The 27874-nt window shown below is 44.4% G+C and overlaps 1 protein-coding gene across 3 annotated transcripts; it reads left to right on the top strand.

The window, feature by feature from the left end:
* Positions 1 to 5871: 5871 nt before the first annotated feature.
* Positions 5872 to 18078, top strand: LOC106599898 (alpha-2-macroglobulin-like). 3 transcript variants are annotated; one of them, XM_045709508.2, is made up of 37 exons: positions 5872 to 5978; positions 6814 to 6901; positions 7080 to 7260; positions 7612 to 7768; positions 7979 to 8031; positions 8384 to 8404; positions 8644 to 8809; positions 8906 to 8990; positions 9645 to 9795; positions 9887 to 10007; positions 10367 to 10476; positions 10572 to 10745; positions 11092 to 11325; positions 11652 to 11718; positions 11797 to 11939; positions 12030 to 12179; positions 12506 to 12658; positions 12775 to 12862; positions 13018 to 13165; positions 13417 to 13642; positions 13727 to 13853; positions 13922 to 14043; positions 14136 to 14187; positions 14258 to 14341; positions 14442 to 14618; positions 14962 to 15037; positions 15169 to 15325; positions 15401 to 15475; positions 15867 to 16029; positions 16191 to 16381; positions 16596 to 16811; positions 16915 to 17039; positions 17257 to 17347; positions 17427 to 17495; positions 17599 to 17704; positions 17817 to 17870; positions 17988 to 18078. In XM_045709508.2, exons 2-36 carry the CDS (start codon positions 6816 to 6818, stop codon positions 17855 to 17857), a joined length of 4386 nt encoding a protein of 1461 aa, XP_045565464.2. In that variant the 5' UTR covers positions 5872 to 5978; positions 6814 to 6815; the 3' UTR covers positions 17858 to 17870; positions 17988 to 18078. The 3 variants fall into 3 exon arrangements, with proteins under 3 accessions (XP_045565464.2, XP_045565463.2, XP_045565456.2); XM_045709507.2 differs by having other exon boundaries at positions 11794 to 11939; positions 13021 to 13165; XM_045709500.2 differs by having other exon boundaries at positions 11794 to 11939.
* Positions 18079 to 27874: the final 9796 nt, after the last annotated feature.

Below are 27874 nucleotides of genomic sequence, written 5' to 3'. Positions count from 1 at the left end.
AGAAGTTAATACCACTGGGCTAGTAGGAGTTACCACCATATTTCTAGTACCGCTCATTTCAAATCAGTCAGGGAAGTGACAAGTGCACACTTTGGGAGGAAGGACCCTATATCTCTATAGGGATTCTAGTCCCTTCTGTCGTATCATGTAGAGAAGGTTTTGGCTTTGGACTTCCTTTTTCTGGGCAGCAGAGGAGGGGAGAGGGCGGTAGCCAGAGGTTCCTCTTTGACAGGTGTGGCTGAGGAGGAGGAGGAAGGGGGTGGTAACCCCAAACCAAGAGAACCAGGTTCCAGCTTGACCCTGGAGGTCTTGGGGGAGTGTGGTGAGCGAGGTGACCCAGCTTTAGGCCTCTTGGCTGGGGAGGCTTGGTGGGCGGAGGGGCAGCTGTGCTTGTTCAGACACACGGAGCAGAGAGGATTGACAGGTAGACACACCTGTTGACCAAACCCCACCAGCGACCAGTTGATCTCACTCCATAGATCCCTGTGTCGGGGAAGAGAGAGGAAGATCATCAATCACCATCCCCGTCTTCATCAAAATCATGTCAGACAGAAATCACAAGGCCAAATGTTTCCCTTTCCTGCTGTAAGGGATCTGATTGGTGGTGTGGTCCAGTGGTGTGGGGGCTGTGCTTTGGCAAAGTGGGTGGGGTTATATCCTACCTGTTTGGCCCTGTCCGGGGGTTTCATCGGATGGGGCCACAGTGTCTCCTGACCCCTCCTGTCTCAGCCTCCAGTATTTATGCTGTGTCGGGGGGCTAGGGTCAGTCTGTCACATCTGGAATATTTCTCTTGTCTTTTCCGGTCGGTGTCCTGTGTGAATTTAAATATGCTCTCTCTAATTCTCTCTTTCTCTTTTTCTTTCTTTCTCTCTCTCGGAGGACCTGAGCCCTAGGATCATGCCTCAGGACTACCTGGCTTGATGACTCCTTGCCGTCCCCAGTTCACCTGGCCGTGCTGCTGCTCCAGTTCCAACTGTTCTGCCTGCAGCTATGGAACCCTGACCTGTTCACCGGACGTGCTACCTGTCCCAGACCTGCTGTCCCAGACCTTCTGGAACCCTGACCTGTTCACCGGACGTGCTACCTGTCCCAGACCTGCTGTTTTCAACTCTCTAGAGACAGCAGGAGCGGTAGAGATACTCTCAAAGATCGGCTATGAAAAAGCCAACTGACACTTACTCTTGTGTTACTGACTTGTTGCACCCTTGACAACTACTATGATTATTATTATTTGACCATGCTGGTCATTTATGAACATTTGAACATCTTGGCCATGTGCTGTTCTAATCTCCACCCGGCACAGCCAGAAGAGGACTGGCCACCCCTCATAGCCTGGTTCCTCTCTAGGTTTCTTCCTAGGTTTTGGCCTTTCTAGGGAGTTTTTCCTAGCCACCGTGCTTCTACACCTGCATTGCTTGCTGTTGGTTTTAGGCTGGGTTTCTGTACAGCACTTTGAGATATCAGCTGATGTAAGAAGGGCTATATAAATACATTTGATTTGATTTGATTGATCAGTGACTGGTTAACGTGTGACCTGATGGGTCAGAGGTACAGGAAGTGGTGTTGTCTGGTTACCTTGGTAACCAGTCTTCCAGGGCCTTGCTTCTCTCCTCTGGGTTCTTGGTCCCACCTCTCGTCCATCCGAGCCGGTTGGAGATACGGTGAACGTGTGTACATACACACACACACACACAATAAAAACAACAAAGTAGAAAAACTATCCCATTATAAAGACGCCCACTATATAATCCCAATAGAACTACCACTCTGCACAACATGCAGACTAAAGTATGGGATTTGTAGACCTACAGTTGAAGTCGGAAGTTTACATACATTTAGATTGGAGTCATTAAAACTTGTTTTTCAACCACGCCACAAATTTCTTGTTAACTAACTATAGTTTTGGCAAGTCGGTTGTACATGACACAAGTCATTTTTCCAACAATTGTTTACAGACAGATTATTTCACTTATAATTCACTGTATCACAATTCCAGTGGGTAAGAAGTTTACATACACTAAGTTGACTGTGCCTTTAAACAGCTTGGAAAATTCCAGAAAATGATGTCATGGCTTTAGAAGCTTCTGATAGGCTAATTGACATCATTTGAGTCAATTGGAGGTGTACCTGTGGATGTATTTCAAGCCCTACCTTCAAACTCAGTGCCTCTTTGCTTGACATCATGGGAAAATCAGCCAAGAGCTCAGAAACAAAAATTGTAGAACTACACAAGTCTGGTTCATCCTTGGGGGCAATTTCCAAACGCCTGAAGGTACCACGTTCATCTGTACAAACAATAGTACGCAAGTATAAACACCATGGGACCACGCAGCCGTCATACCGCTCAGGAAGGAGACACGTGCTGTCTCCAAGAGATGAAGTACTTTGGTTCGAAAACTGCAAATCAATCCCAGAACAGCAGAGGACCTTGTGAAGATGCGGGAGGAAACAGGTACAAAAGTATCTATATCCACAGTAAATTGAGTCCTATATCGACATAACCTGAAAGGCCGCTCAGCGAGGAAGAAGCCACTGCTCCAAAACCGCTATAAAAAAAGCCAGACTACGGTTTGCAACTGCACATGAGGACAAAGATCGTACTTTTTGGAGAAATGTCCTCTGGTCTGATGAAACAAAAATAGAACTGTTTGGCCATAATGACCATTGTCATGTTTGGAGGAAAATGGGGGAGGCTTGCAAGCTGAAGAACACCATCCCAACCTTGAAGCACGGGGGTGGCAGCATCATGTTGTGGGGGTGCTTTGCTGCAGGAGGGACAGGTGCACTTCGCAAAATAGATGGCATCATGAGGGAGAAAATGATGTGGATATATTGAAGCCACGTCTCAAGACATCAGTCAGGAAGTTAAAGCTTGGTCGCAAATGCGTCTTCCAAATGGACAATGACCCCAAGCATACTTCCAAAGTTGTGGCAAAATGGCTTAAGGAAAACAAAGTCAAGGTACTGGAGTGGCCATCACAAAGCCCTGACCTCAATCCTATAGAAAATGTGTGGGCAGAACTGAAAAAGCGTGTGCGAGTAAGGAGGCCTACAAACCTGACTCAGTTACTCCAGCTCTGTCAGCAGGAATGGGCCAAAATTCACTCAACTTATTGTGGGAAGCTTGTGGAAGGCTATCTGAAATGTTTGACCCAAGTTAAACAATTTAAAGGCAATGCTAGCAAATACTAATTGAGTGTATGTAAACTTCTGACCCAATGGGAATGTGATGAAAGAAATTAAAGCTGAAAAAAATAATTCTCTACTATTATTCTGACATTTCACATTCTTCAAATAAAGTGCTGATCCTCACTGACCTAAGACAGGGAATTTTGACTAGGATTAAATGTCACAAATTGTGAAAAACTGAGTGTTTAAATGTATTTGGCTAAGGTGTATGTCAAGTTCTGACTTCAACTGTATATTATTTTATTTGATTTTTTATTTCACCTTTATTTAACCAGGTAGGCTGATTGAGAACAAGTTCTCATTTACAACTGCGGCATGGCAAAGATAAAGCAAAGCGGTGTGACACAGACAACAACACAGAGTTACACATGAAGTGAACGATAAAGAAGCCAATAACACAATAAACAAGTCAATGACACAGTAGAAAAAAAATAAAGTCTATATACAGTGTGTGCAAAAGGCATGAGGAGGTAGGAAATAAATAGGCCATAGGAGCGAATAATTACAATTTAGCAGATTAACACTGGAGTGATAAATGAGCATATGATGATGTGCAAGTAGAGATACTGGTGTGCAAAATAGCAGAAAAGTAAATAAAATAAAAACAGTATGGGGATGAGGTAGGTAGATCGGGTGGGCAATTTACAGATGGACTATGTACAGCTGCAGCGATCGGTTAGCTGCTCAGATAGCTGATGTTTAAAGTTGGCGAGGGAAATAAAAGTCTCCAATTTCAGCGATTTTTGCAATTCGTTCCAGTCACTGGCAGCAGAGAACTGGAAGGAAAGGCGGCCAAATGAGGTGTTGGCTTTGGGGATGACCAGTGAGATATACCTGCTGGAACGTGTGCTACGTTTGGTGGGTGTTGTTATCGTGACCAGTGAACTGAGATAAGGCGGAGCTTTACCTAGCATAGACTTATAGATGACCTGGAGCCAGTGGGTCTGACGACTTGAGCATACAGGTCGCAGAGGTGGGTGGTATAAGGTGATTTGGTAACAAAACGGATGGCACTGTGATAGACTGCATCCAGTTTGCTGAGTAGAGTATTGGAAGCTATTTTGTAGATGACATCGCCAAAGTCGAGGATCGGTAGGATAGTCCGTTTTACTAGGGTAAGTTTGGCGGCGTGAGTGAAGGAGGCTTTGTTGTGAAATAGAAAGCCGATTCTAGATTTGATTTTGGATTGGAGATGTTTAATATGAGTCTGGAAGGAGAGTTTACAGTCTAGTAGCCATACCTACCTATGCCAGAGACCTGGTGCCAGGTGAGCCATCTTGGGTCCAACTCCAGGTAGTCGTACCAGGCCCTCCACTGTGTTAGAGATGTCCCCTCTAAACTCTCTCTGGAGTATCACTGATGTCTGCTTCAGGTACTTCACCTTGGTCTGGAGGAGGGGGGGTAGGAGAGAAGACATGTCAAGGTTTTATTCATACTCATGTTCAAAGGAAGACATGGTGCAGTAAGGGTGTGTCTTCAGAAAGTATTCTCACCGCTTTACTTTTTCCACATGGTACAGCCTGAATTTAAAATGGATTACACTGAGATTTGTTTGGTCACTGGCCTACCCACAATACCCCATAATGTCAATGTGGAATTGTTTTTTATTGATGTATTATTTACAAATGAATTACAAATAAAAAGCTGAAATGTCTTGTCAATAAGTATTCAACCTCTTTGTTATGGCAAGCCTAAATAAGTTCAGGAGTAAAAATGTGCTTAACAAGTCACATAGGTTGGACTCACTGTGTGCAGTAATGACTACCTCATCTTTGTACCGCACACATAGAATTATCTGTAAGGTCCCTCAGTGGAGCAGTGAATTTCAAACACAGATACAACCACAAAAACTTGGGAGGTTTTCCAATGGCTCATAAAGTAGAGCAGATGGGTTGGTAGATGGGGGAAAATAAAAAGCAGATATTGAATATCCCTTTGAACATGGTGAAGTTATTAATTACACTTTGGATGGTGTGTCGATACACCCAGTCACTACAAAGATGCAGGCGTCCTTCCCAACTCAGTTGCCAGTGAGGAAGGAAGCTGCTCAGGGATTTTACCATCAGGCCAATGGTGACTTTAAAACAGTTACAGAGTTGAATGGCTGTGATAGGAGGGGATTGATTCAATTATCTGTCCTGCGTCAAAACAAAGTGATGTAGGTCAAATCAAATCAAACTTTATTTGTCACATGCGCCGAATACAACAAGTGTAGACTTTACCGTGAAATGCTTACTTACAAGCCCGTAATTAACCAACAGTGCAGTTCAAGAAGAAGAAGAACATATTTACCAAGTAGACTATAATAAAAAGTAACACAATAAGAATAACAATAACGAGGCTATATACAGGGGGCACCGGTACCGAGCCCACAGGCTAGTTGAGGTCATCAACATGTAGGTGGGGGCGAAGTGACTAAGCATAGGTAACAAACAAACAGCGAGTTGCAGCAGTGTACAAAAGCACGTGGAGTAATGATTTGGGAGTGTTCATATACATAGGCCTAAAAGGGTTTGGTCTTGATAAAAACCCCATATGTGCTTCAGCATTTGATGGATAGAATACATGTTGTAGACCTATGTTCCTGAATTACTGTACGCGCCATGCTGCCTTGTTGACAACATGATCGAGCATTTGAAATGGCCGTTCAGTCTAATCGAACTCCCTGAATATCCAGCAGGTGCGAGCGCTTAGTAATTAGAAAAAAGTCCGGAACTAAGGATATTTATAGGGACATGACCGACGGGGGATATTTACTTTCGACTGAGTCCACAAACAATCCGCTGTGGTGAGTATGCCTTGGTCACAGGTGCTATAGCAACTTGTGGCGCAATCTTATACCCCAAACAACAGGTCCGCGATCAATTAACAAAACAAGTTACTGCCTTGCATTTTTACTTACATCTGGTCTTTTACAGGCTATACCAAATGCAATGCGAAAGACATACTTTTGCAATCTGTGTTTGGCGCCCAGTTTCTAGACCGAGATACTGTAACTCGGTCTAGAAGTAAAACGCTAACCTACGTGCAATTGAGCCTTTTTACCGACCTGTGTCTGCAGCCTGGTGTCATTGACTATATGTAACATAATAAATGTAAATCCGCGAGACTGAAATCCATATGGGAATGTTACGTTTAGTATTTTTACAGAAGACGGCTACTTAAAGCAAAAAGAGTGGCGGGGTGGGTGTAATAAAACTGAAGTATAACATTTGGGGTAAAAAGCAACTTCATCTACTTAGGTAAAAGGGTTAAGGTTAGCAAACATGCTAATTAACTTTACTCCTAATGTTTAGCCTAGATAATGTTAGCTACCTAGCTCATGTTGGCCACAACAAATTGTAATTTGTAAAATGTCCATTTTGCATGGTTTTTAACACATCATACGAAATGGATGACGGGCATCCACAGATGTAAACCATATAAAATGTAATATATCATACTTGAGTGTTTTGCGTATGAAATGGTCTGAGACCATGTCAGTGGGTGGCTGCTTCTGATAATGAATGGAATGCAAGGTTTGCAGTGCCCAGGAAAGAATTTGAAATGGTATTGTTAGGTCTCTCTCTCCATGTAGGAATACTGGGTCATAACGGACTTGGTGGTTTATTTTTCTCCTTTAGTCATGGTTCTTCCTGGGCTTGAGGTTTGGAGATGGATACTCTTTGCCTGCATTCACTGGCTTTGTGTCTGTCAAGAGACTCCAAGACCGTAAGTAAATCTGCAGTCACAAGTTAGACTTGCTTGTCTCGGTTTAATGTTCTGTCAGCAGATTTAGAGCCATTTTTCATCTACCCTTTCTGCAGATCTTTATCCCCCCTGTATATTTCACCTGGCTTTGTGTTTAGAGGTGTACTGATTTTCCCGTTGCCGGGTGTGTTCTCTGTAGGGTTTACATGGTAGCCATTCCTGCAGTGATCCAGGCAGGCTCAGAGGCCAAGCTTTGTGCCAGCCTTCTGCAGCCCAACGAGACCCTGGTCATGACCATATCTCTGATGGCCGACGGGCAGAACAAAACACTTCTCCACGAGACTTCTGACCAAGAGTTTCACCGCTGCTTCCAGTTTCAGGTCAGCCCAGCACTGGTGGACATCTAGAGCCATTCCAATAAGAGTGTACTGTACTTCTCAGCTTTGATGCATCGCTTAGGTTGTTTGTGCAATGCCAGCTTGTGGCCTACCAGAACTTTTCTTCCGATTCAGGTTTTGATTGCATGCTAGTGTATATACTATGGAAACAATTTATATATGTAACTTAAAGTACGCTGAGTGCATAATGTGATCCCTGCAGGAGTTACACGCTCTACCTTGAAGTTGCTAGTGGCACGCTCTTACCAGCTGGGCCACACGGCACCACATTTTAATGTCCTATGTTATCGGTCCGTTAGTTCACCGGTGTTGCTCTGTCTCGGTCTCTGACAGGCCCCTCATGTGAAGAGCGACGAAGTGCACAACTTTAAGGTGGAGGTTCGAGGGGTAACATTTCTATCAACAGAGGAGAGAAGGGTCATGATCAAACCCTACGGCCCCATGACGTTCATCCAAACGGACAAACCAATCTACAACCCAGGACAAACGGGTAATGTTAGAGCCACTGGTCTGGTCCTGTCCACTCTGCGTGGCTTATGAGGATTGTAGAGGGAAACGGTAGACATCTGAAGAGCCTCGTTGTTCAGGAATGTGGTGCAGATGCAGTAAACCCACTGGGTTCACTCAGGATGGAAATCCTCAACCAGTATTTCTGGGAATCCTTGGAATTTTCTAATATTCTTATTGTGTTTGTCTACAGTGCATTTTAGAGTCGTCACCTTGGATACCAATTTTAGCCCTGTCAATCAGTTGGTGAGTTGGAAATATAATATTGAAAATAGTCTTTTAGGTCAGTCTCTACTATTTCAAAGCCAAATACAGAAGTGTGGCAATACTGTGATGGCCATAGCAATCTGGTATTATGTGACACTATGTACAGCAAGCAGCCAGCCAGGACATGGGGTTTCCATTCATGTTGGTCAGAATAGAATCATCTCTTCCTGAGATTGAATTGCCATTCCCAGTGCAAATGCTACATGTGATGTTTACGTTAAGCGACCAAGCCAATAGTTCCTGTGGTTGTAGACAGTTATGCTCCCCTGCTGTTTTGGAATTGGTGTTATTAATGAAACATGAACCCATCTCTTGTCTTTGCCCTTCACAGTACAACATTGTGGAACTTGAGGTAAGATCCTTGTTAGTCTAACTTTATGTTGACTGTCAGTGTAAATACTGCAACATTATGACTCCCCCAGCTAGCTAGCTAGGTCCTCATTTCCACCTACTGTAGAACGTAGCCAAAGACTTCCAGTCAGCTTTGTGTGATCTGGGCCCCCTTCAGTAAATGCATGTTGCAGATAGAAATGTCATGAATAGAGCTGACTCCTTGTCCTGCTGAAGGTTCCCCTTCCTATGAACCAACAGGATGTTAATCGCAACCGGATTGGACAGTGGGTCAACACTACATCCAGTGGCAACATTCTGCAGCTTTCTCACCCCCTGAACTCTGAAGCACCTGTAGGATCCTATACCATTGTAGTGTGGATTGGTGAAGAGAAAATCTACCACAACTTCAAAGTAGAAAAGTATGGTAGGTTGAGTTTCTCTTTCATGCTAGGTAATGTTGAATGGATGCATCACAATCCTGGAACGTTCTAGAGTTGACTGCTGTTCTTTTTCTCTGTAGTTTTGCCCAAGTTTGAGATCCAGATGAACCTCACTGACAAGATCAGCGTTGTTCAAGAAGAGTATGAAGTGAAAGTGTGTGCAGAGTGAGTAAACACTATTGGTGATTTGCAATGTATTGTAGTTAGTCCACTAAATGTCATTCTAGTCTCATTACGCTAATGCAGACCTGGGTTGAAATACTATTAGAAGTATTTAATTTACTTTCACATTTGAAAGTAAGGATTTGGATCTTTGAAAATACAAGTAAATCACATTTTATTGGTCACAACGCGGGTGCAGCAATATGTAACAATTTCACAAATATCTAAGGAATGATCAATGTCAGAGGTATAGAATACAGTATATACATATGAGATGGTGTGACTAGTATTCCAATGATTTCAAGTCTGTAGGCAGCAGCCTCTGCTAGTACTGTAGCTTCATGTGGAAATTGTTTAAAATCTAAATATGCTAATTGAAGACCTATAGTGCTGCTGAGATTTGTTAGTGGCATTTACATGAACAGCGGGTTCTTAGGTCATAAAGCGTCTGGGATTAGGATCAGGTCCCACCCTGACATGTGACCTTGTTCATTATGATCTATAGTTAAAACTGATCCCATTCTGAGGCTCTATGAAGACAGGTCCAGATTCATTGACCATGTTAAATACGTGACTTAAAGCCTTTAGGTGTTCTGTTTTTAATATGGTAACTGGATGTAGGAAATTGACACTTGTCTTGTTGTGAATTGAAATCAGATACACGTATGGGCAGCCTGTACCTGGTAAAGCAGGGGTGAAGTTGTGCCGACCCTTGGTGGACAATGCAGTGATACCAATAACAATTGATGAGAGAAATCCACAAGGAGTTCCTGATTACACACCTCCATGCCACAAAGAGTCAATAGAGGTTTGTATGCTTTCCTATAACTAGTAGTGCTGTATTTACCAACGGATTACATTTAAATCTGTTTTTGTGTGGTTCTGCTTGCTTTTCCTAGATGGACCATACTGGCTGTGCTTCTTATGCCTTCAACTTGGCAATTTTCACAAAGAATGCAGGAGAGAAATTGCTGGGAGACGTGTTTAGTTTCCGTGCAGAAGTTCAGGAGGAGGGGACAGGCAAGTCCTCTATCACAATCATTATGAGATGCATCATGTAATTTACTCAATACAAACCCTTCATTTCACTTCAGCTGATGGCAATGTAACTATTGCCTGTTTCATTAGATCAGGGTTTCCCTAACTGTCCTGGGGCCCCCCCTGGGTTCACGTTTTGGTTTTTGCCCGAGCGCTACACGGCTGACTCAAATAACCATCTGGTAATGTAGTTTTGATGCTTTGAATCAGCTGTTGTGCTAGGGCAAGAAACTACAAGGTGCACCCGGGGGAGGGGGGGGGTCCAGGACTGAGTTTGGGTTACTCTGCGTTGGCTCAAGGCTGTGAAATATAGCATCCTATTATTTGTCTTCATTTGACAGGTATTACACTGTCAGAGGAAAAAAATGTAGAGCTCTCCTATGTGATTGGAGAATTCACATTTGTTGACACACCCCAAATCTATGAGCATGGATCAATTATCGAAGGCAAGGTAAGTCCAAATGGTGTTCTTGTGGATGCTTTTTGTTTGTCCTGCTTCCTGAAGTACCAGTATGTGGTGTCACTTCATTCATACCTTTTCCTCAGATAAATGCTGTTCGCTTTAACAACACACCCATCTCTGACATGTTAGTCTACCTGTTTGAGGAGAAAGGCTGGTCCTCATATCTACGACTACAGAACCTAACCACGGACAGTCGTGGTATTGCCAGGTTCTCGGTCAACACAACCAGTATGCCCAAAGAGAATATTAACCTCGTAGTAAGTATGATTCCTTGTCGGTTTGAGAGACTTTATACTCCATGCCTGGAGACCGTAAGGGGTGCGTGTTTAGTTTGTTGCCCTACGCAGCTGACTTCAAATAATGAACTCTTCATCCAGATTTGAATCAGCTGTGCAGTGTTGTGGGGGGGGGGGGGGGTAAACGCTGCCCTAAGGCCATGACCCTAACGTGCTGTGACCAAGATGGGCTAGGTGGAAGTAAGGTGGATCTGTTATTGTATTGTTTCCCGTCATCCTCTCAGATCCCCACTGTATATAGGACGGGGTCTAGGGGTTGATTTAGGATTGGGCCTTTAGTTAGACTCTTCCTTTTGTTCCTTTCCAGGTGAGTGACACCCCACAAGTGGAGTACCCAGGATACAGGGTCCCCTATTTCAACAGAGGGCAACACGTCCTCTCACTGATCCAGCCCGCTGCCCCAGACAGTAAACCGTCCAGCTCCCTGGCTATTCAGAAGATGGAGAAACCACTGGCATGTGGGCAGGCAGTGTCAATCACCATCCGCTATGCCATCGTAGGGGAGACTGTCCCAAAGGGCTCTGTGGATGTCCTCTACCTGGTGAGTAGAACCAGGAACAACCTGCAAACCCATGGTGCCTCTGAAATGGCACCATATTTCCTAGTTGCACTCCTTTTGACCAGGATCATTTCAGACGTTGCCCCAGCCACACTTTCAAAGGAAGGATGTTCCTATACTGCACCAATACTCCTAATCAACCACGGTAACCCAAGCTAGCTCATGTTACAAATTGGAATTCGTAGCCTATATGAAATGGATGATGGACATCCACAACATAACGTATCATACTAATTGGAGTCCTGGATTTGTTTACCAGGTTGCAGTGGCTCCTCTGAGTTGCTGAGAACTGTTCCCTTTCCCTCCAGGCCTTATCCAGAGGGGTCATAGTTCAGCATGGACACATCAATGTTACTGTGCAGCAGGACAGTCCTGGTGAGTGAGTTTCATTAAGTGATTCTGACCGTTCTGGAAGGTGCTTGATGACAGTGACCTGCTCTTGCGTTGCAGTAGCTGAGGGTGACGTCACCTTGAAGTTGGCAGTGGTTCCAGAGATGGCACCGGTGGTTCAGCTCCTGGTGTACAGTATGCTACCCAGTGAGACTGTCATTGCCCACAGCATGAACTTCCCCACTGAGAAATGCTTCAGGAACCAGGTGTGTGCAGGAGTCTGTCATTGTTGCCACTTTATGAAAGGTGTCCAGTATTTCCATACCTGGAGTAATGGTATCTGATGTGTATGCCAGGTGTTGGTGGCGTTCTCGCCCTCCAACGCTGTCCCAGGGGAGGAGAACACCCTGCGTCTCTCGGCCCAGCCCGGTTCCCTCTGTGGCCTCAGTGCTGTGGACCAGAGTGTTGGCATCATGGAGCCAGGGAAGAGGCTGGATGCTGACAAGGTAACGGAGCTCCTGAAGTGAACAACAGTGGTACCACCATACCTACAGTTTTGGTGGTGCTGGGAATACAACCAGTGACTACAGCAGACATGGAGTGGATCTGTTCACTGGTTATTTGGGGAGCTTTTATCAAATGTAATGAGACTCGTTCTCTGGCTTGACGCCCACTTTCTATTGACTCTGGGTAACTGGAAAGCACCTCCTTATTGACGTTTAGCAATGGAAAACCAAAATTGAGTGTCCTTTTATTCAAGGGCAAGTAGTCCTCCCACTTTCAGTCCCCAATGAACAAGAGAATTTCAAGCCTCCCTCTTGTCCCATTCCAGATATTTGATTTGTTACCAGTCAAGGAGACGACCTATATTCCCTACGAGCTTGAAGATCCAGTAGCATGTTTACGTGTTAGACCAAGGAGATTCATAATGCCATACCCATATGGACCGTCTGAGGAGACAAATGATCCTTATGCAGTTTTTCAGGTAAATATTTCTGCCCTGTTTTCTCAACTGTTACAATGTGTTCATCTTCCACTGTTAAACTTAATAGAATGACAAACGGACATTTATTAATAATTAGTTGTTTCTGACATTTCTAGACACTGGGACTGAAGCTAGCGACTAACCTGGATATAAGAGTACCTTCCTGCCTCAGTTACCAGGGGAACCAGTACCGTCGCTCCTATGGTGAGATGTCCTTATTCTCATCATTGCCACAAGTCTTTAATGAACCTTGGGAAATGGATTACCTTTTGCTAGAATAACAAAGCCTGGTTAAACTGGTCTGAGCACAGCATTCAGTCCATTTTTAACTTGACAATAATGGGCATGTTTTGTGTTAGTAGTAGCTTACAGCCAAATGGCTAGGCCTGGATCAGCGGGTCCTAGACGTGAAATGGCTGTGGCACTTGCCGCTCCACCTCCGCCACCCATACAGACGGTCCGTACATTCTTCCCTGAGACGTGGATTTGGGATCTTGTGGAAGTTGGGTAAGTGCTCTGCGCAGTGAGGCTGACCTCTGGTGAAAGCCCTCTTAGCTCTTGCCTCATATCAAAACAGTGGTGTAGATTAGGAACAACTGTAGGCCAGCTTTCTCTTAGGAAAGACCCTTTGACCTCAATGGGTGTCCCTGGTTAGATAAAGCTTAAATGCATTTGTAACAACAAATGGTGTTGAAATTAGTCCTACTCCATTGTACACTTGGTGGCTTTCTGTTTGAACTCTGACCTCTGTATTCCAGGGAGTCTGGATCAGCAGATGTCCCCCTGACAGTCCCAGACACCATCACCACCTGGGAGACTGAGGTCTTCTGCCTGGCCCCCAGTGGCTTCGGTCTGGCTCCTCTGGTGGAGCTCACGGTCTTCCAGCCCTTCTTCCTGGAGCTCACCCTGCCCTACTCAGTCATCCGGGGAGAGCGCTTTGAGCTGAAGGCCACCGTGTTTAATTACCTCTCCAAGTGCATCATGGTACGACAGTGCACCAGGATGGTTTCTTGAGTTGTATTGTTTTTGTCGTACCATGTTATCTTACGACGTGTTCCTCTTTGGCAGGTTTCTGTGACTCCAGCTCTTTCCTCCGACTACACTCTCACACCTGTGCGTGATGTCCAGGACTCCTCGTGCTTGTGTGCCAATGGACGAAAGACCTTCAGTTGGACAATGGCCCCCTCTGTCCTGGGTTAGTCTTCATTCAACTGTTGAAATGGCAGAATGGATGTCAACCTGAGTTGTGTAACCTGTGTGTAGGGGTTTTGAACGTGTCCGTTAGTGCAGCGGCTGTCCAGTCCCACGCTGCGTGTGGCAACGGGGTTGTGAACGTACCGGAGAGAGGACGCGTTGACACAGTCACACGGGGCCTGCTGGTGAAGGTATGTAGTCTACTGCTGTTAGGTTGCACAGATAGTGTCTGGTGTAACTGCCTCTGAAAAGAATCCCTCTCCTCTCCTCTCCTGTCCTCCAGGCTGAGGGAACAGAGAAGAGCCACACCTACAACTGGTTGCTGTGTCCTACTGGTCAGTAATGAATCAGCGTTCACGGTGGTTGATGTGATCATCTTCATTCAGTGCATCTTTGTGTCCACAGGAGAAGCTCTGACAGAGGAGGTGGAAGTACAACTCCCCCAGAATGTGGTGGATGGCTCTGCTAGGATTTCCCTCTCTGTTCTGGGTAAAATAAACCATTGTGTAGTGGTGGGAAGACAACCCTTCTCCAGTGCTGCTGTTTGCTAAAGAGGACAGTGTAACAGAAGTCCCTTGTTTCTCTGTAGGGGACATCCTGGGTCGGGCCCTCAACAACCTGGATGGACTGTTGCAGATGCCGTATGGGTGTGGGGAGCAGAATATGGCCCTGCTCTCCCCCAATATCTACATCCTGGAGTACCTGCGGAATACAAATCAGCTCACGCCAGCCATCCTAGACAAGGCCACCAAGTTCCTCACTAGTGGTAGGAGAGTCCCTTAAAATCTGTCTTGATTAGACACCAAATCCACAAACCGGGCTGGATTTGTCCAACTAGAGGATTTAGGTTTCTATTTTAAAGTGTACCCTGCTGTCATGGTAACGATGGAGCTACATAACAGATGGATTCCTACTGAAGTCATTTGATGGTAGAATATTGACACTGTCTCATAGTGCAGGACTCTCCAACCCTGGTCTAGCTCCCCTTCTAATAATTAGCTGGCTGAATGGGGTTAATTACAGCTTGGTTGGAGGGTAGCTCTCCATGAACGGGGTTAGGGAGCAGAACAACCACTTGGTCACTGTTCATGCTAAAAACCCACCGGCAGGTTACCAAAGGCAGCTGAACTACAAGAATGCTGATGGTGCGTACAGCACGTTTGGACAAGGCTTGGGGAACACCTGGTGAGTACTTGGCTTGTTTTTCACCTACTGGTAGTTTCAATGACGGATAGGACAGTTGACATGTGATGTCATGACTTGGAGCTTGACGATATTATGTCAGGGCTTTTAAATGAATCCGCTTCTTTCTTCAGGCTGACTGCTTTTGTCTTGAGATCCTTTGGCAAAGCCCAGTCTTTCATCTATGTTGACCCGGCGACAATGGAGCAGTCCAAGACTTGGTTGGAACGTCAACAAGGCAAACATGGCTGTTTCAGAACTTTAGGGAAGCTCTTGAACAACAGAATGAAGGTATTTATATTGCTAACAAACTGAAGGATGTTAAATGTGGCTAGATGCAGTTAGTATTTTAACATTGTTTTCTAGGGTGGAGTGACGGATGAAGTCACACTGACGGCTTACATCACTGCTTCAATGCTGGAGCTCAACATGTCCGTGTCGGTAAGTAGCTTCACTCCACGTAACCGTTTCTCGCAAGTAATTTAGCCTCCTGTATGAAATCAACTGTCATGTAAAGATTCTACAATGACGTAGCCTATGAAATAACAAAGAATGGGCGTTACATAAGCAGATCTGAATCTGTTACTACTGATATGTGCTCCAGCTTGAATCTCTCTAGCCTGGTCCCAGATCTGTTTGTATTGTCTGCTTTCACCTTTATTTTAAGAATCCCATTGAGACCAAGGCGCCCTGCATATACACAATTTATAATATTTACAAGGAAAAAATGATCCCTTTCCTCAGCAAAAAGCTGTCACTAATCAACAATTTGAACGGAACCCAGTCCAGGCTGGCTTGTGTCTTAATGTGCTGCTGTTATTCTGTGCTCCAGGATCCTGTTGTGGACCACAGCTTGTCTTGCCTGAAGAACTCCACCAGTGATATGTCCAACACCTACGCTACTGCTCTGCTGGCCTACACCTTCACCCTGGCAGGTGACATGGAGACACGGGCCCGGCTTCTGCAGCACCTCGACACCATGTCATTTCAAGAGGGTGAGCTATATCTGTTAGTGCTGTCTTCCTAAAAGTGCAAACCTTTGTCCAATCAAACAGCCAAAGTTGATTTGGGGAGGTCAGAACTTTGTTTGGTCTAGTCTGTATTAGGATGACTAAGCTAGTCCTTATCCTGACGTGGGTGTGTGTGTGCTCCTCAGGGGGTCTCCTGCACTGGTCCCAGTCCTCCTCGGAGACCTCACCCTCCCTGGAGGTGGAGATCAGCTCCTACGTTCTGCTGGCGTCCCTCAGTGCCTCTTCTCGGTCTACCTCTGACCTGGGCTACGCCTCCCGCATCGTCAGGTGGCTGGTGAGGCAGCAGAACGCCTACGGAGGCTTCTCCTCCACACAGGTATACTTCCCAAACACCAGTGGTCTGAAATGGCACCCTGTGCACTAGTACAGGCAGAACTCTGTGTTCTTCATGTCTAACCTGGTGAGGCTCACTTCCACTGGTACAGGGAATTGGGATATAGTCACTTTAGCAACTGTTCAATTTGGAAAAATCAACCCTTTAAAAACAGTGTTTGTCATTGAAGGTATTGTCCTGTGGTCTGTATGTCTAGGACACCGTGGTGGCCCTCCAGGCCCTGGCTCTCTACTCCACCAGGGTGTTCAGTAGAGGAGGAGCCAGCACAGTGACGCTACGGTCTCCCAGTGGGGAACGGTGCCTCTTCCATGTGAACCAAAACAACAAGCTTCTGTACCAGGAGAGGGCGCTGCAGGACACAGAAGGGAAGTACAGCGTTGAAGTGAAGGGCAGTGCTTGTGCCTCAGTGCAGGTCAGTGAATACACATCTCTGCTCCCAGTCCTGTGGCGCAAGATGCGCTTTAATATACATTACAGGGAAGATCTTTTCCCTGACTTCCTCTTCTCTATCCCAGGTGGTGCTCCACTACAACGTCCCTACTCCTACCAGAAGCACAACGCTCAGTATCCAGGTGACTCCAGAGGTGGACTGCAACATCAAGTCTTTGAGACCCAGAGTCACGCTGAAGCTCCAGTCTCGGTAAGAATGAAGGACCCATTTGTATTAATTCTTTAAAATGTGTAATCTTGGAGCATGACTTGCAGAATGGGTTTGACCCAAATGAATCAGTGTCATTATACCTGTGTATAGGTTATTGACCTTCAGTCAGAATGCTTATTTGGCAGCCTGGTCTTTATGGCTAAAATAATCCAAGCATTTGATTATTAAAAGCGGTTGTCAATCCTGTCTTTCTCAGATATCATGGAAAGGAGCTCACCACCAATATGATTCTAGTGGATTTGAAAATGCTCTCTGGGTTTTCCCCAGATCCAGACTCTTTGGGGAGGGTGAGTTGTTGTGGTGTGACCTTTATCCATGGTGGTCTTTTTTTGTTGTCCATGCAATATCAATGACTTGTCTTCACAGCTGAGGGGTTCAAGTCAAGTGGATCGTGTTGATATCAAAGATGACCATGTGTTAATGTACCTGACGGAGGTGAGGTGGAAACCATTCACATGGCACTCCATATAATGGGCTTCATTTAAAAAGAATAGGTTTTGCTGTATAATGAGCAATATGTTTGTTTTTCTCCCAACAGCTGACATCGCTATTGCCTTTCCACATCACCCTGGACATCATACAGGAGCTCCCAGTACAGAATCTAAAGCCAGCGGTGGTCAAAATCTATGACTACTACCAGCCAAGTAAGTTGCTCTACTAACCCTCCCAAAATGTCATTTTTTTTTCTCCCTCTTCTGAGGAACATTTGGGCAACTTGTTTTCATTTACTCAGACTAACCTGTCTTACGGTTACAGGTGACCAGGCTGAGACAGAATACGTCTTCCCTTGCAAGTAGGGGTTCCAAGCTGGTGAGCTATTTTAAATCTGGAATTATTATTGACTCATACTATACATGTAGTATAAATGATTTAGGGAGCCAGTCTTCCTTTAATCGAAATGTTGGTAATGGATTTGCTCCTCGACAGATGGAAGAAGATGACATTGATGTCACACCTGCAACCCTTGAGACGTCTTTCAAGTGCTGAACTGGAAATAAAGTTTTTCATTAGAACCCTTTTCTGGAGCATTTTGTCACACTGATGAGCCTGGGGTACATTAAGCAATGTAATTGGGGGTACAGTTAACAGAGCAGCTCTCTGGAGGTCTAGTTTCCATCTGTGCTGTTAATCAGTGTAACTGTTTTACACAGCTTTGGGTTTTTGTTCCTCAGTCTGTCATGGACCCCTGTAGTTCTCATCAGGGAATGGGCTCAGGACACATTACCACTAAATGATATTAACATCTTCCAAGGGATTGAGTCCTGGCTATGATCTCCTGATGAATGGTGTGGCCAAGGCATGGCAAGATGTGGTGGTAAACACCTCCCAAATCAATGAGATTAACAGAACTGATGACCCAACAGCTACTATAGAGCCCTACTGACAACACGACTCACTAAAATGTATGCAAACATACTGGGATTAAGAGTGTGCTGTGACGCTCATGACCTGACAATGTGTTACGTGAATTAAGTTAACAATGTTCTTAACCTCCCTGGGCAAGGTGGGACATTTGCGTCCCACCTAGTCACTGACCTGCACTGAGGCACAAGCACTGCCCTTCAGTGGAATCGCGTGGCGTGAAATACAAATACCTCAAATGCTATAACTTCAATTTCTCAAACATATGACTGTTTTACACCATTTGAAAGACAAGACTCTCGTTAATCAAACCACATTGTCCGATTTCAAAAAGGCTTTACAGCGAAAGCAAAACATTAGATTATGTCAGGGTACTCTCCTGCCAAAAATAATCACACAGCCATTTTCAAAGCAAGCATATATGTCACAAAAACCACAGCTAAATGCAGCACTAACCTTTGAGCTTCATCACATGACACTCCTAGGACATTATGTTATACAATACATGCATGTTTTGTTCAATCAAGTTCATATATCAAAAACCAGCATTTTACATTAGCATGTGATGTTCAGAACTAGCAAACTTCCGGTGAATTTACTAAATTACTCAAGATAAACATAATTATTTTAAGAATTATAGATACAGAACTCCTCCTTTATGCAATCGCGGTGTCCGATTTTTAAAATAGCTTTTCGGTGAAAGCACATTTTGCAATATTCTGAGTAGATAGCCCGGCTAGCTATTTTGACACGCACCAAACTCAGATTTACTATAAGAAAAATTGGATTACCTTTGCTGTTCTTCGTCAGAATGCACTCCCAGGACTTCTACTTCAACACCCAATGTTGTTTTGGTTCCAAATAATCCATAGTTATATCCAAATGGCTGCGTTTTTGTTCTTGCGTTCAAGACCCTATCCGACAAAATATTCCATTACCGTACTTCGAAGCATGTCAAACGCTGTTTAAAATCAATTTTTATGTGATTTTTCTGGTAAAATAGCGATAATATTCCAACCGGGAGACGTATCTGTTCAAACACTGAAATAAGAAAATGGAGTCTTCACATGCACGCGCGCGCCAGTGTCATTGTTCTCAGAAGGAGCACTCTCCCAAACCCCTACTGTTTTTCGCTCAGAGACTGCAGAGTTATCATTCCACGTTCTGGCGCCCTCTGAGAGCCAATGGGAGCCTTAAATGTCACGTTACAGCAGAGATCCTGTATTTTTGAAAAAGAGGCTACAGAAGGCCAAGAAATGGTCAGACAGGGATCTTCTCAGGTTTTGGCCTGCCATATGAGTTCTGTTATACTCAGACACCATTCAAACAGTTTTAGAAACTTTAGGGTGTCTACTAATTATATGCATATTCTAGTTTCTGGGCAGGAGTAATAACCAGATTAAATCGGGTACGTTTTTTTATCTGGCCGTGAAAATACTGCCCCCATATCCTAAACAGGTTAATTGACCATTTGAGTTATCTTGTTCGCATAGGACGGTAATTCTCTCACAAAACCTATTTTATAGCCTCTCCTGGTTAATTTACCACTTGTTAATTAACCATTTAAGTTATCCTATTTGCACAAAATCACCGTCCTATTTTTTTTTTATATCCCTTAATAACCTCTCGGCCACTTCACAAAGTAAAACACTGACCTCAATTATTAAGCTAGTTTTATTTATGGTAGTGCACATGTACCTCAGGTCTTCGCGGACCTGCTCCCTTATCGATTTTGTTAATACACAAAGTAAAAACACCTTAGTGAATCTGTGTAGAATAACTAAGCTCCTATTATTGATAAATTCCAAGTATTTAGAACATCAAATCCAAGATATCTTAAATCATTCCCCCAAATTCGTAAATAAAGATTTACTGACCTTCGTCTTGTAGGCTGGGAAAAGTAATGTTGGTTGGATTCCGTCACCGTCTCTGCCGACCTTAGGTATATGCCGGCCTGTTATGGAACCCCAATGTCAGGGGACAGGTCTTTAATTTACGGGTCAAAGACCCGCCCGTGCACGGTTTTCGGCGTGTCACCTTTGGACGACAGGGATTGGACGACAGGGACAGGCCCCTTTTCCTGTTACTTTCACAAGGTCGTCTTATCAACTATGCCCTGCTCATTTTGAAATAGTAACAGTGTCCTAGTCTTAAAAAGTCTACCTACTCACACACAGTATTGGATTATAGTCTTTAACACATCATTATAGAATTATTCATTCGAATACATTTCACAAAGTTATATGGTTTCAGAGTGGAATACTTTAGTCAAAGCCTTAAACAGATCAATTATCTTATCACAATGGGAAAGAAAATACATTCTGGGTTGACTAATGTACAGTCGTGGCCAAAAGTTGAGAATGACAAATATACATTTTCAGTTTGTATGATGGCAATTTTCATATACTCCAGAATGTTATGAAGAGTGATCAGATGAATTGTGAAGTCCCTCTTTGCCATGCAAATGAACTGAATCCCCCCAAAAATATTTTCCACTGCATTTCAGCCCTGCCACAAAAGGACCAGCTTACATGTCAGTGATTTTCTGTCCTTAACACAGGTGTGAGTGATGAGATCACTCTGTCATGCTGATTGAGTTCAAATAAGACTGGAAGCTTCAAAAGGAAGGTGGTGCTTGGAATCATTGTTCTTCCTCTGTCAACTATGGTTTCCTGCAAGGAAACACGTGCCGTCACCATTGCTTTGCACAAAAAGGGCTTCGCGGGCAAGGATATTGCTGCCAGTAAGATTGCACCTAAATCAACCGTTTTATCGGATCATCAAGAACTTCAAGGAGAGCGATTCAATTGTTGTGAAGAAGGCTTCAGGGCGCCCAAGAAAGTCCAGCAAGCGCCAGGACCATCTCCTGATGTTGATTCAGCTGCGGGATCGGGGCACCACCAGTACAGAGCTTGCTCAGGAATGGCAGGTGTGAGTGCATCTGCACGCACAGTGAGGCGAAGACTTTTGGATAGCCTGGTGTCAAGAAGGGCAGCAAAGAAGCCACTTCTCTCCAGGAAAATCATCAGGGACAGACTGATATTGTGCAACAGTACAGGGATTGGACTGCTGAGGACTGGGGTAAAGTCATTTTCTCTGATGAATCCCCTTTCCGATTGTTTGGGGCATCTGGGGAAAAAAGCTTGTCCGGACAAGACAAGGTGAGCGCTACCGTCAGTCCTGTGTCATGCCAACAGTAAAGCATCCAGAGACCATTCATGTGTGGGGTTGCTTCTCAGCCAAGGTAGTGGGCTCACTCACAATTTTGCCTAAGAACACAGCCATGAATAAAGAATGGTACCAAAACATCCTCCGAGAGCAACTTCTCCCAACCATCCAGGAACAGTTTGGTGACGAACAATGCCTTTTCCAGCATGATGGAGCACCTTGCCATAAGGCAAAAGTGATAACTAAGTGGCTCGGAACACAACATCGATATTTTGGGTCCATGGCCAGGAAACTCCCCTGACCTTAATCCCATTGAACTTGTGGACAAACACAAACCCACAAATTCTGACAAACTCCAAGCATTGATTATGCAAGAATGGGCTGCCATCAGTCTTGTGGCCCAGAAGTTAATTGACAGCATGCCAGGGCGGATTGCGCAGATCTTGAAAAAGAAGGGTCAACGCTGCAAATATTGACTCTTTGCATCAACTTCATGTAATTATCAATAAAAGCCTTTGACACTTATGAAATGCTTGTAATTATGCTTCAGTATTCCATACTAACATCTGACAAAAATATCTAAAGACACTGAAGCGGCAAACTTTGTGAAAAGGAATGTGTCATTAAAACTTTTGGCCACGACTGTACATGCTGAGCTGGCAAACTAAGCAATCACTGTACTTTCGACAGCAGTACAATACCAGATGTTTCGGTTCAGAGAAGATTGAACAAGCCCTCTTGATTGGACAGTACTCAGGAATTCTTAAACAATAGTGAACAAAAATATATCACCATGTGAAGTGTTCCCATGTTTCATGAGCTGAAATAAAAGTTCCAGAAATGTTCCAGAAGCACAAAAAAGCTCTGAAATTGCGCACAAATTTGTTTACATCCCTGCTGGTGAGCATTTTGACTTTGCCAAGATAATCCATCCACTTGACAGGTGGGACATTTTCAAGAACCTGATGACACATGTACGCCTTGTGCTGGGTACAATGAGGCCACTCTAAAATGTGCAGTTTTGTCGCAATCCCACAGCTGTCAAGTTGAAGGCGCGTGCAATTGGCATGCTGACTGCAGAAATGTCTGCCAGAGCTGTTGCCAGATAATTGAATCATTTCTCTACCATTACCCGCATCCAACGTCATTTTTAAAATAATTTGCCGGTACTTCCAACCGGCCTCACGACCACGTGTAACCCTGCCAGCCCAGGAACTCCACATCCGGCTTCTTCACCTGCGGGATCGTCTGCGGACAGCTGATGAAACGGGAGTATTTCTGTCTGTAGTAAAGCCTTTTCGTGGGGGGAAACCTCATTCTGATGGTCTGACTCAGTGGGTGGGCCCCTGCCCAGTCACATGACTGCCCAGTCACATGAAATCCATAGATCAGGGCCTAATTTATTTCAATTGACTACTTTCCTTATATGAACTGTAACTCTGTAAAATCATTGAAGATGTTGCGTTAATATTTTATCAGCATATTAAAGATGGCGAAATATCAACCCAATTCAGTGGTCACTTAAGGGTGTAATGATATCAAGTGCATTCTATCCGTGAACTCAAACTCCGATTAGGATTCTGACAGTCAGTTTCCAGGGGGAACGCAATCACATGTGGCACTGAGTGTCTTATACTCACATTGTTAATTCCAAATGGACCTCTGACCCCTACACGTCTTAGACACTCTGGTATATCTGCGAGGATTATGTCAGTGGTATTGTCAGGTCGCTATTTGTTTTGGGAACAAAACATGAAAGTGACGATTATTGTATGGGACAATATACAAACGTGTTTGAGATCATTTGAAAAATACAATTTTATTGAGTACTTTTATTTATTGGTTTTCAGTTTGATAAATATGAAAATATAATGAATTGGTCATTAGTTGATCTGAATGTAACGATTTGAAGGTTTTTTTGGGGTGGGGTTGTGAAATTCTAGCAAAATAAATGGGGTCCACAGAAATTCGGTCTGAAAATGGTCTCCCCGCTAAAGAAGTTAATACCACTGGGCTAGTAGGAGTTACCACCATATTTCTAGTAACGCTCATTTCAAATCAGTCAGGGAAGTGACAAGTGCACACTTTGGGAGGAAGGACCCTATATCTCTATAGGGATTCTAGTCCCTTCTGTCGTATCATGTAGAGAAGGTTTTGGCTTTGGACTTCCTTTTTCTGGGCAGCAGAGGAGGGGAGAGGGCGGTAGCCAGAGGTTCCTCTTTGACAGGTGTGGCTGAGGAGGAGGAGGAAGGGGGTGGTAACCCCAAACAAAGAGAACCAGGTTCCAGCTTGACCCTGGAGGTCTTGGGGGAGTGTGGTGAGCGAGGTGACCCAGCTTTAGGCCTCTTGGCTGGGGAGGCTTGGTGGGCGGAGGGGCAGCTGTGCTTGTTCAGACACACGGAGCAGAGAGGATTGACAGGTAGACACACATGTTGACCAAACCCCACCAGCGACCAGTTGATCTCACTCCATAGATCCCTGTGTCGGGGAAGAGAGAGGAAGATCATCAATCACCATCCCCGTCTTCATCAAAATCATGTCAGACAGAAATCACAAGGCCAAATGTTTCCCTTTCCTGCTGTAAGGGATCTGATTGGTGGTGTGGTCCAGTGGTGTGGGGGCTGTGCTTTGGCAAAGTGGGTGGGGTTATATCCTACCTGTTTGGCCCTGTCCGGGGGTTTCATCGGATGGGGCCACAGTGTCTCCTGACCCCTCCTGTCTCAGCCTCCAGTATTTATGCTGTGTCGGGGGGCTAGGGTCAGTCTGTCACATCTGGAATATTTCTCTTGTCTTTTCCGGTCGGTGTCCTGTGTGAATTTAAATATGCTCTCTCTAATTCTCTCTTTCTCTTTTTCTTTCTTTCTCTCTCTCGGAGGACCTGAGCCCTAGGATCATGCCTCAGGACTACCTGGCTTGATGACTCCTTGCCGTCCCCAGTTCACCTGGCCGTGCTGCTGCTCCAGTTCCAACTGTTCTGCCTGCAGCTATGGAACCCTGACCTGTTCACTGGACGTGCTACCTGTCCCAGACCTGCTGTCCCAGACCTTCTGGAACCCTGACCTGTTCACCGGACGTGCTACCTGTCCCAGACCTGCTGTTTTCAACTCTCTAGAGACAGCAGGAGCGGTAGAGATACTCTCAAAGATCGGCTATGAAAAAGCCAACTGACACTTACTCTTGTGTTACTGACTTGTTGCACCCTTGACAACTACTATGATTATTATTATTTGACCATGCTGGTCATTTATGAACATTTGAACATCTTGGCCATGTGCTGTTCTAATCTCCACCCGGCACAGCCAGAAGAGGACTGGCCACCCCTCATAGCCTGGTTCCTCTCTAGGTTTCTTCCTAGGTTTTGGCCTTTCTAGGGAGTTTTTCCTAGCCACCGTGCTTCTACACCTGCATTGCTTGCTGTTGGTTTTAGGCTGGGTTTCTGTACAGCACTTTGAGATATCAGCTGATGTAAGAAGGGCTATATAAATACATTTGATTTGATTTGATTGATCAGTGACTGGTTAACGTGTGACCTGATGGGTCAGAGGTACAGGAAGTGGTGTTGTCTGGTTACCTTGGTAACCAGTCTTCCAGGGCCTTGCTTCTCTCCTCTGGGTTCTTGGTCCCACCTCTCGTCCATCCGAGCCGGTTGGAGATACGGTGAACGTGTGTACATACACACACACACACACACACACACACACACACACACACAATAAAAACAACAAAGTAGAAAAACTATCCCATTATAAAGACGCCCACTATATAATCCCAATAGAACTACCACTCTGCACAACATGCAGACTAAAGTATGGGATTTGTAGACCTACAGTTGAAGTCGGAAGTTTACATACATTTAGATTGGAGTCATTAAAACTTGTTTTTCAACCACGCCACAAATTTCTTGTTAACTAACTATAGTTTTGGCAAGTCGGTTGTACATGACACAAGTCATTTTTCCAACAATTGTTTACAGACAGATTATTTCACTTATAATTCACTGTATCACAATTCCAGTGGGTAAGAAGTTTACATACACTAAGTTGACTGTGCCTTTAAACAGCTTGGAAAATTCCAGAAAATGATGTCATGGCTTTAGAAGCTTCTGATAGGCTAATTGACATCATTTGAGTCAATTGGAGGTGTACCTGTGGATGTATTTCAAGCCCTACCTTCAAACTCAGTGCCTCTTTGCTTGACATCATGGGAAAATCAGCCAAGAGCTCAGAAACAAAAATTGTAGAACTACACAAGTCTGGTTCATCCTTGGGGGCAATTTCCAAACGCCTGAAGGTACCACGTTCATCTGTACAAACAATAGTACGCAAGTATAAACACCATGGGACCACGCAGCCGTCATACCGCTCAGGAAGGAGACACGTGCTGTCTCCAAGAGATGAAGTACTTTGGTTCGAAAACTGCAAATCAATCCCAGAACAGCAGAGGACCTTGTGAAGATGCGGGAGGAAACAGGTACAAAAGTATCTATATCCACAGTAAATTGAGTCCTATATCGACATAACCTGAAAGGCCGCTCAGCGAGGAAGAAGCCACTGCTCCAAAACCGCTATAAAAAAAGCCAGACTACGGTTTGCAACTGCACATGAGGACAAAGATCGTACTTTTTGGAGAAATGTCCTCTGGTCTGATGAAACAAAAATAGAACTGTTTGGCCATAATGACCATTGTCATGTTTGGAGGAAAATGGGGGAGGCTTGCAAGCTGAAGAACACCATCCCAACCTTGAAGCACGGGGGTGGCAGCATCATGTTGTGGGGGTGCTTTGCTGCAGGAGGGACAGGTGCACTTCGCAAAATAGATGGCATCATGAGGGAGAAAATGATGTGGATATATTGAAGCCACGTCTCAAGACATCAGTCAGGAAGTTAAAGCTTGGTCGCAAATGCGTCTTCCAAATGGACAATGACCCCAAGCATACTTCCAAAGTTGTGGCAAAATGGCTTAAGGAAAACAAAGTCAAGGTACTGGAGTGGCCATCACAAAGCCCTGACCTCAATCCTATAGAAAATGTGTGGGCAGAACTGAAAAAGCGTGTGCGAGTAAGGAGGCCTACAAACCTGACTCAGTTACTCCAGCTCTGTCAGCAGGAATGGGCCAAAATTCACTCAACTTATTGTGGGAAGCTTGTGGAAGGCTATCTGAAATGTTTGACCCAAGTTAAACAATTTAAAGGCAATGCTAGCAAATACTAATTGAGTGTATGTAAACTTCTGACCCAATGGGAATGTGATGAAAGAAATTAAAGCTGAAAAAAATAATTCTCTACTATTATTCTGACATTTCACATTCTTCAAATAAAGTGCTGATCCTCACTGACCTAAGACAGGGAATTTTGACTAGGATTAAATGTCACAAATTGTGAAAAACTGAGTGTTTAAATGTATTTGGCTAAGGTGTATGTCAAGTTCTGACTTCAACTGTATATTATTTTATTTTATTTTTTATTTCACCTTTATTTAACCAGGTAGGCTGATTGAGAACAAGTTCTCATTTACAACTGCGGCATGGCAAAGATAAAGCAAAGCGGTGTGACACAGACAACAACACAGAGTTACACATGAAGTAAACGATAAAGAAGCCAATAACACAATAAACAAGTCAATGACACAGTAGAAAAAAAATAAAGTCTATATACAGTGTGTGCAAAAGGCATGAGGAGGTAGGAAATAAATAGGCCATAGGAGCGAATAATTACAATTTAGCAGATTAACACTGGAGTGATAAATGAGCATATGATGATGTGCAAGTAGAGATACTGGTGTGCAAAAGAGCAGAAAAGTAAATAAAATAAAAACAGTATGGGGATGAGGTAGGTAGATCGGGTGGGCAATTTACAGATGGACTATGTACAGCTGCAGCGATCGGTTAGCTGCTCAGATAGCTGATGTTTAAAGTTGGTGAGGGAAATAAAAGTCTCCAATTTCAGCGATTTTTGCAATTCGTTCCAGTCACTGGCAGCAGAGAACTGGAAGGAAAGGCGGCCAAATGAGGTGTTGGCTTTGGGGATGACCAGTGAGATATACCTGCTGGAACGTGTGCTACGTTTGGTGGGTGTTGTTATCGTGACCAGTGAACTGAGATAAGGCGGAGCTTTACCTAGCATAGACTTATAGATGACCTGGAGCCAGTGGGTCTGACGACTTGAGCATACAGGTCGCAGAGGTGGGTGGTATAAGGTGATTTGGTAACAAAACGGATGGCACTGTGATAGACTGCATCCAGTTTGCTGAGTAGAGTATTGGAAGCTATTTTGTAGATGACATCGC

The sequence above is a fragment of the Salmo salar genome, chromosome 02 (assembly GCF_965601325.2).
Source record: "Salmo salar chromosome 02, fSalSal1, whole genome shotgun sequence".
Lineage (NCBI taxonomy): Eukaryota > Metazoa > Chordata > Actinopteri > Salmoniformes > Salmonidae > Salmo > Salmo salar.
This window is presented reverse-complemented; position numbering and strand designations above follow the sequence as displayed.